The sequence below is a fragment of the Prionailurus viverrinus genome, chromosome C2 (assembly GCF_022837055.1).
Source record: "Prionailurus viverrinus isolate Anna chromosome C2, UM_Priviv_1.0, whole genome shotgun sequence".
NCBI lineage: Eukaryota > Metazoa > Chordata > Mammalia > Carnivora > Felidae > Prionailurus > Prionailurus viverrinus.
This window is the reverse complement of record NC_062569.1, coordinates 26,176,549-26,189,684: the sequence shown is the minus strand read 5'-3', so window position 1 is coordinate 26,189,684 and position 13,136 is coordinate 26,176,549. Positions and strand designations below refer to the sequence as shown.

At 50.4% G+C, this 13,136-nt stretch overlaps 1 protein-coding gene across 1 annotated transcript in view; it reads right to left on the bottom strand.

The window, feature by feature from the left end:
* The window catches only part of SH3BP5 (SH3 domain binding protein 5), a 77,391-nt gene that overhangs the window by 41,244 nt on the left and 23,011 nt on the right, over positions 1-13,136 (bottom strand). Inside the window, exon 3 of the mRNA XM_047874158.1 lies at positions 9,316-9,444. Within this exon, the coding sequence (XP_047730114.1) occupies positions 9,316-9,444 (129 nt within the window). The remainder of the gene's footprint in view (positions 1-9,315; positions 9,445-13,136) is intronic.

Sequence of the window (13,136 nt, the reverse complement as noted above, 5' to 3'; positions counted from 1 at the left end):
CTCTCCCACTGTAAATCACCAGGAGCTCTGCCTTGGGGCAGGTGCCCCATCACTCACCGCCTGCCCTTACCCTGGGCCGCAGGGATGACGCAGTTCCCAGAAACTGGCCTGTGGCCCCCCCAGTGGGAACGTGATCGGGGCCATGGGGAAGGACGTCAGTGACCCAGACCTCCTCACCCGAGTCCTACGTGGGAGCTGCCGCCCAGCGGAAATGAAAGGTGGCCGGGAAGAAGGGAGGCATGACGAGGTCGCGCCCGAGTCGCAGGAGAACCAGGAGGGCGTGCCACAAGGGGAAGGAGTTTCAAAGGGCCCCAAATTGCTTGGAAGAAGAGCCTCACAGTTACCCCCTGAGCAGAAAAGGCAGGGACACTGCCTTGAGTAACTCGACTTCGCTAAACCTCAGTTTCCCGCTCTGCAAAACCTACAAAAGTACCTCCCTCCTGCATCTGAAGTATGTAGAAAAGTGCTCTGTACACAGAGTGCCAAAGTTCCTCTCCTCTCCCTCCTTCCCTCCATCCTGAAGCTCTGACTCAGTTCTTTCCACGCACACGCTTCCAGTAAACTGTCCAGAGTCGACTCCCAGCTCCCCCACTCCAAGCCATCCTGCATCCTCACCCATGACATCCCCACCGCGGCCCCCCGTCGTGGCTTAACATTCAGGAGGGTGAGCGCAACCCCTTCTCCCAAAGCTGGATCCCCACGGTCAACTTCCTACTAGCATTCAGGCTATTCAGGTCAAAACCTCGGAGTTCCCAGTGACTCATTCTTGACTGCCGGTTAACCACTCTGTCTGTTAAAGCTGGCCTTCGTATGCTCTCAGACTAAGCCATGACACCAGAAGGGTTTACGCACGGACACAAGTAATGGTCTTTGGGCTCTAAGACCAGGTCCCTCACCTGTGATATGGGGACAAACAGGAAAGATAAATGCTCTCCCTTACACAGAGCAGTACACATGGTGCCTGGCACACAGATCTCAAAAGATGATGCCGCTATTAACGGAAGACACAATATTTGGCTTCAATGTCTAATCACCGTCTCAAAGGATAGAACCCCCCACATAAGAGCCCACTGTGGCTGCTCTGTGGTATCTCAACCCTGAGTGGAGGCCGGGCTGAGGCTGTCTGGTACTCGCTCAGCTGGCCGTCATTCCTTCCCTTTCTGGCTCTTCAGCTCCCAGAAAGCTTCCTTTCCACAGCTCTGGAGCTGATGATGCACTTACCCCAGGTTACGTCCACACTGACTTCTCCCTCAGATCTCAGCTCTTTTCTCTTTTCTACCCAGACTCTTGCACTTTGGGGCTCAGGTGCACCTTTCTGCCCAGGCTTCCAACTCCAGCCCCTACAGTGACCTCACCACCCGCTGGCTTCTTCCACACGATGTCTACCTCTGTGCCCTGTGGTTCAGTTGTCTAGCCAACGAGCCTCACCCATCGGACTCTTTACTCAGTGAATACAAATGATTCGCCTTATTCACGGATCCCATATTTGCAAATGTGTCTACTCGCTACAACTTGTTACCCCAAATCAGCATTTATGGTATCTCCAGGGTCCAGACCCACCGAGAGAAGCAAAACATTTAGTTATTCAACATGCATGTTCCCAGCTGAGGTCCAACAAGGCAACACTCTGCCTCCTTGTTTCAACTCTCATGTTGTAAACAACTGTCCATCTCTGTCTTAGTGCCACATTTCTCACATTTTTGTGCTTTTTGTTCGATTCAGCTGTTTGGCCCCCAAGCCTAGTGCTGAAGCGCTGTCTAGTGCTCCTAAGTGCAAGAAGGCTCTGACATGCCTTATGTAAGGAGAAAATACATGTTTTACATAAGCTTCATTCAGGTGTGAGTCATAGTGCTGTTGGCCATGAGTCTACTGTTAATGAATCAACAATACAGTGCATCTAGAAAAAGAAAGAGGAAATTTGCAGATTCCTACAAGAGGCTGTTCCAGTGAGTGCTAAAGTCACGTCCGTAGCGCATGAGGAAGCTACGGACAAGTTTAAATTTGTGGACTCTGTTTGGTATCAATGCATGGGAGGTCTTGACCAATTTAAAAAGCACTGTGTAGGGGCGCCTGGGTGGCGCAGTTGGTTAAGCGTCCGACTTCAGCCAGGTCACGATCTCGCGGTCCGTGAGTTCGAGCCCCGCGTCAGGCTCTGGGCTGATGGCTCGGAGCCTGCTTCCGATTCTGTGTCTCCCTCTCTCTCTGTCCCTCCCCCGTTCATGCTCTGTCTCTCTCTGTCCCAAAAATAAATAAAAAACGTTAAAAAAAAAAAAAAAAGCACTGTGTGATGCTCAAAGCCAAGTAAATTTACAATCGTGTCACCCGGGGTCGGAAAAATGTTTGACCCTCCTTGGCTAGTGTTTTGTTATAAAGAAGTACTGTATATAATTATTAAGAAATATATAAAGTAAGATGCCTTTAAAGACAGACATATGTAAAACAAGGCTACGTATGGGTCAGTTGATGAAAATGTGACCAGAGGCTCTCAGGAACTTGACCCTGTATTTCACCTACAAGCAATACCTCAACAGGATGCCTCTCTAATTCAGCACGGGTAGCAACTTTTTAAGTTTATTTTGAGAGCGAAAGAGCATGCAAATGAGCAGGGGAGGGAAGTGAGAGAATCCCAAACAGGTTCCATGCTGTCAGCACAGAGCCCAATAATCCCACAAACTGTGAGATCATGACCTGAGCTGAAACCGAGTCAGACCCCTGACTGAGCCACCCAGGCATCCGGGTAGGGGCTTTGGAGAACATAACTATTGTGAATAAGAACAATGGACTGTAATTACCTATGCCGTAAAAATCATCTTATTTGTATGTGTTGACAGGGCTCCTGGATGATACAGACCACATTTTATGCTCCACAATGGCCAGCACAGACAAAGGGGAGATGCTCAGAAAACACTTTCAGAAACCTTTAACTTGCCAACCCACTAGCCCACTATAATCCACGGACTCACTCTATGTCTCAGATGGAGGGGGGAGCAACCCCACACTTTAAATCAGATCAGTAACAGAGATTCCACTTTTGCCCCCAAACACCCCACCCCACCCCACACGCTTTTATAAGACTAAAAGGGGAATGCCAGCTCCACAGGGTTAGGGTCTTTGTCCCATTCTTGACAAGTGGCTACAACAGTGCTCTACAATTAGTAGGAACCCAGTAAATACTTGTTGAATGAAAGAAAATAAATTAGAAGGAAAAAAAAAAACACAAAAAACCAACAAGTAAAGAGAGCAAGGACCCATGCTTCACATGTCTTCGAGTTTGTGTCCCAAGTTTGTGGAACCTGGCCCTCTACTTCTCTACTTACGGAAGGTCTTCTGCCAACAAAATCAGCATCTAGAATTCCCCAACCAAAAAAAAGACTACAATGCTCTGTTCCTCTATGACTAACGTAAGAATTCAAGGCATTATTTGATGCACTTGACCGGTCTCATCTCGTGGCAAACGTGACTCTCCATCCATGCATTCAAGGCCCTCACCACACTGTCTGTGAGGGCTCAGAGTGTTTGTGATCAGTGAACAGGCAAGTCAGAGACTCCCTCTGCATTATTATTGAACTTCTGGCACATGTTACCCCCACAAGCAACTCGGTATTTCCTTGACTGCGTGGGGTCACCCTCCTGTCCTCACACTCTTGACACTTTACCCAACACAGGACTGTTTCTTCCATCCAGAGGTTTTTGGTGCGGCGGTCTTTTGTTTTCAAGGCAGCAGATTCACCAGAGAGACAGACACAATACACAATATTTGAGAGGAAAATACATCTGGAATAAGAACTAAGATTTTTTTTTTTTTTTTTTTTTTTTTTGGTGCAAACGTTTTACAAGTACTAATTCCATTACTATGGTAAGTTGCCAAAAATGGCTACAACATTTCACAGGTGCTTTACAGGTGGACTTTATTTTTCCCCACCTCTTGAATTTGGACTGACCGTGTGCCTTATTCTGCCCAACAGGACATTAACACATGTGATGCAGGAAGAGGCTCGAAGAGAGCTTGTCCTTTTAGTTCCTGGAATCCCAACACCACGGGAAGAAGCCAGCCTGTTGGATGAGACTCATATGGTCCAGTCACCCGGGATGCCTTCGCTGACAACAGGCCAAGTGCCTAACAGATGAAGCCATCTAACATCAGAAAAACTGCCCACCCGAATCATGAGCTAAATAAATGTTTTAGGCCATTTTAGGTTTGGGGTGGTTTGTTTCACAGCAAAAGCTAACATACACAATTTTATAGATGAAGAAACTGAGGCACAGAGATTAAGTAATCCACCCCAAGTCCCACACCTATTAAATGGTAAGGTGGGATTCAAAGCCAATCTGTCTGGCTCAGAGGAAAGGCCAAGATTTGCCGGTTGTCCTACAGCTAAGTCACTCTACAAGTTTCAAATGCCTCTCCTCTCACCTACTTCCCCAAAGGAGGCTGAGTATAGAACGTGGACTCACATGGCCTCATAAACACAATACAGGCAACTTCCAGCACTGAATGACCCTATTTTGCATTTATGTTGCTCTTCAGGTTTGCAAAGTCTTCTGACACACTGCAACCATTTAAAAATAAGAGTTGGGGCATCCTGGTGGCTCAGTCAGTTCAGCATCTGACGCTTGGTTTCAGCTCAAGTCATGATCTCATGGTTCATGGGTTCAAGCCCCGCATTGGGCTCAGTGCAGAGCCTGCTTGAGATTCTCTCTCTCTGCCCCTTCCCTGCTTATGGTCTGTGTCTTGCTCTCTCTCAAAATAAATAAATAAATAAACTTAAATTAATAAAAAACAAAAGTTGCCCAAATGTTCACCATCAGATTAACAAAATGTGCTATATCCATACCACAAACTATTACTCAGCCTTAAAAAAGAATGCAATTTTAACATACACCGTAACATGGACAAACCTTGCAGAGGTTATACAAAGTGAAATCAGCCAGTCACAGAAGGGCAAATACTGCCTGATTCCACTTGTATGGGGCACTTAGAAGAGTCAAAATCCCAGAGACAGAAAGTAGAACCATGGTTGCCAAGGGCTGGGGTGGAGGGAGGAAGGGGGAGTTGGCATCTAACACAACTTGAAGATGGATGGCGGTGGGGCTGCTCCCTAATAGGAACATACTTAATGCTGCTCGGTTACACATTTCGAAATGGCTCAAATGGTGATATGTACCTTCTCTATAGTTTACCGCACTTTCAAAAGAGAAACAAAAAAGCGGAAGCATTGGGACTGGCAGTGATAAAAACGACAGGCCCAGGGCCACTGCTAGACCAGTCAGAGCCCCAGGAGCAAAGCTAGCAAGAAACGCTCAACTGTTCGGGCTCACATGGCTCCACCCCCTCGTCAGACACTGACGCCTTCTACACGCTGAAGGCCACGTGGGCTGACAGGTATGTCAAAGCAGCCTTACAAACATGCTCTGGCTCAAGGACAAAAACCCTCAAATAAATGAAAGCCAGTTCCCTGCCCCCACCCCAGCTGGGCGTGGGGGGCTATGTTCTCCCTCCTCTTGGCGGAATTTGGGCTGGATTTTCACAATCAGAGGACTGGAGCTGACTCATCCCTTATCCAATGTGACAACAGGACCAATAAAGTTAACGCAAATTTTTGATGAGCAAATACAATTTCTACTGACCCAACAATTACAACTCTTTGTAGACTCTTTATGGAAAACCAAGCTCTTTAAGTCTCTTCTGCATCAGGGCTCGGATGGGCATTCAGAGAGACAGATCATAAAACCACCACCAGGATGATCTCATACAAAAAAACAAAACAAAAAAAAAGGAGACACACATCAAATATTAACAGAAGATACAGGGACTTCTTTTCTTCATTTCGTCTATTTTCGAAATTTTCTCCAACAAAAAAAGTTGTTTAATGCAGCTGAAACCTACGCTCATGCAGGGATTCCCCTGTCAAACACGGTGCCTCCCTGAAGTCCTGAGACAACCTCACGGGAGAGCCGAGGCGGCTCCCGTAACCACCCCTGCTTCCTAGACCAGGAGGCAGAGGCTCTGGGAACACAGTGCCTCACGATACACGTTGAAGGAGATGCTCAGAGACCGCCCCTGCTGTACACAGCCAGAGGGTCTGTAAATACAGAAGGGAAGGGGGTGGGGATCAGAGAGAGGAAGAAAACAGGAAGCCCAACTGGCAGCCGCTGGAGGTGGGCCCCACCCCCTTCGCCATCAGGAAGGTCAGAGGATGCTGGTACACAAACAGACCCAGTCACCTGGCCCAAGCCCAGAGAGCCCACCGTGGGCCCAGATGAAATGTGACATCCGTGCGCCGCCTCAGCCTTTGAGCATCCTTCCAGTTCCTCGGCTATACGCCAGCAAGGTCCTTTGCGGGCGAGGGGCAGAGGTCACTCTGGGCCTTCTCCGCCCTCCTTTTCCTGCCCCACCTGCAAGAAGGCAGGGGTTCCCTTCACATTCTTCTTGGCCTCTGCCGGTTGACAGTGAATCACTCAGTCATCCCCAGGGTCTGGCTATTATCTTGTGAGACCTGATGACTCAGTGGCTCACCCAAGGGACTCCGTAATTGTCACGATCACTAGCCTCACTAGCCACGAGAAGGGATGAGAGGAAGGAGCGATGCCATAGTTCACAGCTGCCCAGCAGTGAGACTCTGCCAACCCAGCTCCCTCCTACCTCTTTTCCCATCAAAGAGGATTTGGGGAGGGAAAAGAAGAGAGTGGTAGGAGATCTATCCCAGATGTGTCACAGACAACTGGGGACCTACCCGGCAAATGAGATTTAAATGAACAGATTTGCCAGCTGTGTTCCTATCCTTCCGCTTATGTGGCCACAGGGCAGGAAAGCCGGGGGGCGGGGGGGTGGGGAGGACCAGGGACAACAAAGGAAACGCTCAGAATGCCAAGGAAGGGCCGGGAGGAACACTGGCCCTGCTGGAGGCCTGTCAATGCATGGTTCACTCATTTGTTCCGTTAGCCCTCACGGAGCTTCGCTACTACAAACAACAATAACAAGTCAGAAAGAGTGCCATGGAGAAAAAGCACATCAAGGAACAAGGGATGGCGGTGGTGGAGACAGCAAGTAGCAGTTATTTAAATGGTGGCCCAGGGAGGCTTTGTTGTTGATAAAGTGACATTTGAGCAGAAAAGTGAAGAACAGCTGAGTGAGCAGACCACGCAGATTCTGGGGTTAAGACAATGCCAAACAGAGGGGCACCTGGCTGGCTCAGACAGTTAAGCGTCTGACTCTCGATTTCGGCTCAGGTCACGATCTCACGGCTCATGAGTTCAAGTCCCATGTCGGGCTCTGTGCTGACAGCGTGGAGCCTGCTTGGGATTAATTCATTCGTTCGTTCGTTCGTTCATTCATTCTCTCTCTCTCTCTCTCCCCACCTCTGCTCTTCCCCGACTTGTGCACGCTCTCTCTCAAAATAAACACTAAAAAACTAGACAATGCCAAACAGAAGGACCAGCAAATTCCACGACTCTGAGGTAGGAGCACATGTGACACAAGTACAGCCAAAAATGGACACCTCCCACCTGCTGGGGCCAGTGACCTGATGGGCCAACCTCCACTGGTCCCTGAACACAAAGGTCCTGTTCACCAGCTTGGTGTCAAAGCCCGAACTCAGGGGACCAAGTGAGGAAACCACTGCCACAACTCCAAGGGGTTAACAGACCAGTCTTAACGATCCCGAGGCACGGGCACATAGACAGTTCTAAGAGATATTTGTGGGCTCAAGAGAGTCAGAGGGCAATAAATTCAAGTGTTGAAGACTTTCAGAAAAGGTTTCACGACCTCCTTGGTACTGATCAATGTTTATGTTAAATTATCGTAAATTTCTCCTCAAACCCAAAACCCAAACCCTTTGCACTGCAATTTCAGGTCAAGAATACTGCTACTCTGGGCTACATCCCAGCTGGGGGTGCCCCTTAAAGACCGGTGAGACACAGGCACTTTGGAGACAATACCTCAGGGTCCGGAGGACCTTTTAAGAAGGGTTTCACCTCCCAGAGAAAGGCAGAAAGAGGGGGCGGCTGCTCAGAGTTTGCTGCAGCCCAGTGAGTAACAGGCACTCATGCTGACCAACCCGGTTTAGCTGGTCAGGAAGGAGGAAGGGTTCAGGTGGCCATTCTGTCTAGGAATAAGGCAACCTATCTAGCAGGTTCCAAACAGAAAGCTCAGCTCAGGGTTCAGAGTATGAACACACATATGCAGCTAGGATCTCAGGAGAGCCACTAAAGCATCAAGGGAATCCCCTGATGAGAAATTTGAGAGGCCCGCGGAGGCAGGGCAAAGAGGAAGAACGCCCAAGTCCTGGCCCCTGACCCTCAACAGGTCTGGTCTGAACATGTTCCTAGATTTCTGAGGCTTTGTCTCCCCAAGAGTTCACCCTCCCTGCTCTACCGTGCCCAACCGCACGCATGTGCACCCTGGTGCACACGTCCCGTCACTCACTGAACACTTTCTTACCGGCACCTTCCGTCACATAAACACATGACACGGATGGGACCGACACTCTGGACCAACCGCTTAGGCCCGTTCTGGGTGGCCACGCACACTGAAAAGACATGGTGCGAGGAAGCCAGAGCGAGCGGGGGTGTGCGAAAGCCCCGAGGCTGGCACCCAGCAGACACCGGTGAGGGTCGGGGGCTCTTTTCCTCCCCCCACTCATGGGGCCCGGCTAGCGGAGGCTGGGAGGGGACAGAGGCAGAACACTGCACCACCTCAGTGGGGACAAAGGAGGACACACTCAAACCAGAGCCCGGTCCCATGCCGTCCAGCAATCGCCTGACCACAGCTCCCCTCTGCTGCCCCTTTGTTGGTGCCAGTTCCCCAGTTGCCGATTTGGGCTCTCGGGGCAAAGAACCCACGTCTCAAGAGAAGCAAATGGTAAATTCCTCTCAAACCAGAGAGGAGACGCTGCAAGGGAGGGAGTCTTCTGCCTGCTGCCTGCCAGCCGATCACCAGAGAGGGCAGAGGAAGACACCTTGTCTTCTAGACACGTCCTCTCGTCCACACCAGCTGGCCCAGCTGCCGGGGGGGGGGGGGGGGGGGCGGATCTGGGCACTATCTCGGTATCCAGGTGGCACCCACTCACAGGGTCGGCCAAATGCCAGCACCCACACTCTATTAATAGCATCAGGAGCTGGAATGGAGCAGCTTGGGTAGGGGGAAGGAGAAAGCAAGACGCTGTCTTCAAATGCAGTGTATACAAAGTCGTGGTGGCTCTGCATCCTGGGGGACTCGTGCTTCTAACCTTCGACCGGGGACACAGAAGTCAGAAGGCGCATCCAAAACACGGTTTGGGGCGGAGGCAAGGGAGACGGTCAGCGGGGCTACCTTACCTGCCTCGCCACCCTCCGGGCCTCCCAGTAGGGCTTCGAGTCTTCCACAGCTTTGCCAATTTTCTTCACCAGCTCGTCCAGCTTCACCGTTGCTTCCACCAGAACAGAGCGGAACTTCTGACGAGCATCCTGCAGCCAAGAGAAAACGAGGAACAGTTGAGGCTTAAGGAGGCATCCACGAAAATCCACTTTCTCTATCCAAAAGCACCAAGGAGGGCCTTCACAGAACCTACAAGCTCCTAAATTAATATCTTTGTGAGCAGCACCGTCTAAAACTCTGTGATACTGGAAATGTTCTATCACACTGTCTAATATGGTAGCCACTAGCCACATTTGGCTACTGAGCACTTGAAATTGGCTAAGGAGGCTGAGGAAATGGGTTTCCAATTTATTCAGTTTTAATTAAGTATATTTCTATTTTAAAAATAAGCACGGGGGCACCGGGGTGGCTCAGTCGGTTAAGCAGCCAACTTTGGCTCAGGTCATGATCTCGCAGTCCCTCGCAGGGCTCTGCTGACAGTTCAGAGCCTGGAGCCTGCTTCGGATTCTGTGTCTCCCTCTCCCTCTGCTCCTCCACTCATGCTCTCTCTCTCAAAAATAAACATTAAAAAAAGTTTTTAAATTTTTTTTTTTAACATTTATTTATCTTTGAGACAGCGAGAGGCAGAGCATGAATGGGGGAGGGTCAGAGAGAGAGGGAGACACAGAATCCGAAACAGGCTCCAGGCTCTGAGCGGTCAGCACAGAGCCCGACGCGGGGCTCGAACTCACGGACCGTGAGATCACGACCTGAGCTGAAGTCGGAGGCTCAACCGGCTGAGCCACCCAGGCACCCCCAAAAAAGTTTTTAATGAAAGTAAATAAAAATAAAAGTAAGTGTGGCCAGTGACTACTATATGAAGGTGGACAGCTCAGGCTTGATTTAAAAGCTCTATCTCCTCAGTGGGCAGCTTCAGTGATGGCACCATGTCCTATGCTCCCATGGAGTCCTCAACCATATAATGTAGTCCTCCATGCAGAAACACTGATCGGAAACTTCTCACATGCCAGACCCTATGCTGGGTGTGGGGCTTGGTCCCTGCCCACAGGACACGTCCAGTCTGGCGGGTGAGGTAGGCATTATAGCCATTCCAGAAAAGTCCAAGCCAGGATGAGACTGGTACAGGTGCCACGGAACCCAGCAGCAGAGAACCTCACAAGGTCTGGTAAGGCGGGACGGGGTGGTGAGAGAGAGGCTTGGAAAACATCCAGAGGGGTGATATCTATACAGAAGCCGGGAGCATGAATGGTCACTTGGGAGAGAGGGAGAGGAAATACTGAGCCCCGAGCAGGCAGAGAAGCCATATTCGGCCAAGAGCGGAGAGGGAACGGCACGGTCTGAATGAAACTAGAAGTCCGAAATGTGGAAAACAGCAAGAGATAAGGGTGGCCACCCATCCTGGAGGCAGCTACAAGCAACTTAGGTCTCAGTTAGGGGTTGGAAGGGAGGAAGAGGCAGGCAGGCCATTCTAGGCTTAACCACAGTGTCAAAGTCAAGAAACCCAGATCCACGGACTTCACGAGGAGGAAATAAAATTCAAAAGAAGGAACTCAGTCCAATGTCTAGGGCGACATATTGGAGGGTTGGGTTAGTACTTTCCAGACCCCACACCCCTCTACTCCTTTTCCCTTAGGCATTTGTGTGACACAGCCTCGTGGGGGTGGGATAAAAGGGGCACACATCTGAGAGGGGAAATAGATACTCAGAGAAGGAACAATGCATGAACACCAGCCGTGGGGCTGCCCCAAGACCGAGCAGCCACCCAGCTGGTAAAACACATGTGCTGGGGCACCTGGGTGGCTAAGTCAGTGAAGCGTCCGATCTTCGGCTCAGGTCATGATCTTGAGGTTCGTGAGTTTGAGCCCTACGTCGGGCTCTGTACTGACAGCTCGGAGCCTGGAGCCTGCTTCACATTCTGTGTCTCCCTCTCTCTCTGCCCCTCCCTCCCTCCCTCTCTCTCTCTCAAAAACAAACGTTAAAAAAAATTAAAACAAACACACAAACACGTGTGCTCCACTGGCTGCAGAGGGCCCGCCTCACGAGCAACTATCTGAAGACTATCTCTAAGCATCGAACTGTAGGGGCCTCTTGGGCCAAGGGGATGGCTCAAGGGGGTGAAGAAGGCTCTGCCCACTTGTGTGTCCCACTTGTGTGTCCTCCATCCTACTGCACCAGGACTTGCCAGATGGGTTTGAAAATGATGCCGGCACTCGAGCATACGAGGGTGCTGCCTTTGCCTCACATGGGCGCTTCTCAGCTCCTGAGCCCCATCCTACTTCTGACACTGGCCTTGGTCCCTTCCGCGGGCCCTGTATCATCATCTTCTTCTCTGCCTTCTCTTCTATGTGGCCAGGCCCGCAGTCACCTGCTACAGCTTCTGGAAACAAAGCACACCAGGTCTGTCCTGGAGAGGAAGTGGCGTGGGTGCACAGGGCAGCCCAGGGACTAGCCCCGCTGAGCCCCGGCCAGACTGCATTTCCAATATGTAGGAGGCAGCATGTTGTCTGAAGCCCGGGATTTTTTTTTTTTCTTTTTTTAACCAGAGAGATGGATCCAATCTCCACCAAACCTCTGTGAGGCCCTCATCAGGCAACTTCTGGACTCATCATTTTTATTACCAATTAAATCGTTACTTTCCATCTCATAGGGAGGGCAGAAAAAAAGGAATAAAGGAGAATGCAAATGTAACACAACTAATAGCTCCTGGACGCACAGCACATGCTCAGCAAGTACACGCAATCCCCCATTACCACCTGGCACAAAAAGAGACCCATGATCCTGTTTTAAAAACACGGAGGTCGTCCCTCTGAGGCAGGGGCAGCTGACAGGACGGAAGTAACAACTGTCACACCGTGTAGGCAGATGCTTTGCAAATGCACTCACAAGCATGACTGAATTCTTCAAGTCCCCACCCTGACGAGACGCAGGACCAGTGCTGTATCCAGACCACAGGTGAGAAAACGGAGGGCCATCAACAGCGTGTGACCCAGGGCAGATCACATCATCACTCCGGGTCTCTTTTGTAAAATGAGAATTGGGCCCCAAACCAGTGGCCCCTGGGCCAGTAGGCTTAGTGCCTTTGGTCCGTACGCTGGGTACTAAATGTCAGGAAAATCTGTATTTTTTTTTTTTTTTAAAGTGGATTCTCAATTTTCTCATAAAAAGAATCTGATAATCTAGCAACATGGGGCCCTCATTCCTACCTGGAAACCACTGGCTAGAAGTGGAGGAGACGCCCCCTTAGAAAGAGATTTCCCTTTCCAGTCTCCACCAGCCCTTTGCCTGAATCACAGCCAGCCTGCATCACCCATTGAGGTGCCCAGCCCGGCTCCCGGAGACTGTTGATTTGCCAAGAGCTATTCTGGGCACGGGTGAATATAGCCCACCAAGCCTGCCTTTCTGAGGGAGGGAGAGGGATGCAGAGCCCAGATGGGCAATTTACTATGTGGCAGACGTGACCACAAATGCTTTCAATTCGTGCAATCACAGCCTGATCAGGCAGGTGCTATACTGCTGTTATTCGCATTTTACGAAGAGGAAAACTGAGGCCCGAAGGTAACATGCCTGAAGCCACGGAGCTGGGAAATGGCAGAACCAAGATTTAAACTCAAGCAGTAAATAGACAAGTATAAGGCAACGCGATAAACACTAAGGCCTCAATACACACACAGTGCGGCGGACACACAGCTGGAAAGGCCACCCCAAGTGTCACCCAAGCCAGGTCCCGAAGAAAGGGGATTTCACCAGACAGGGAGGGAGGGGCACTAGAAGCAGAGGGAGG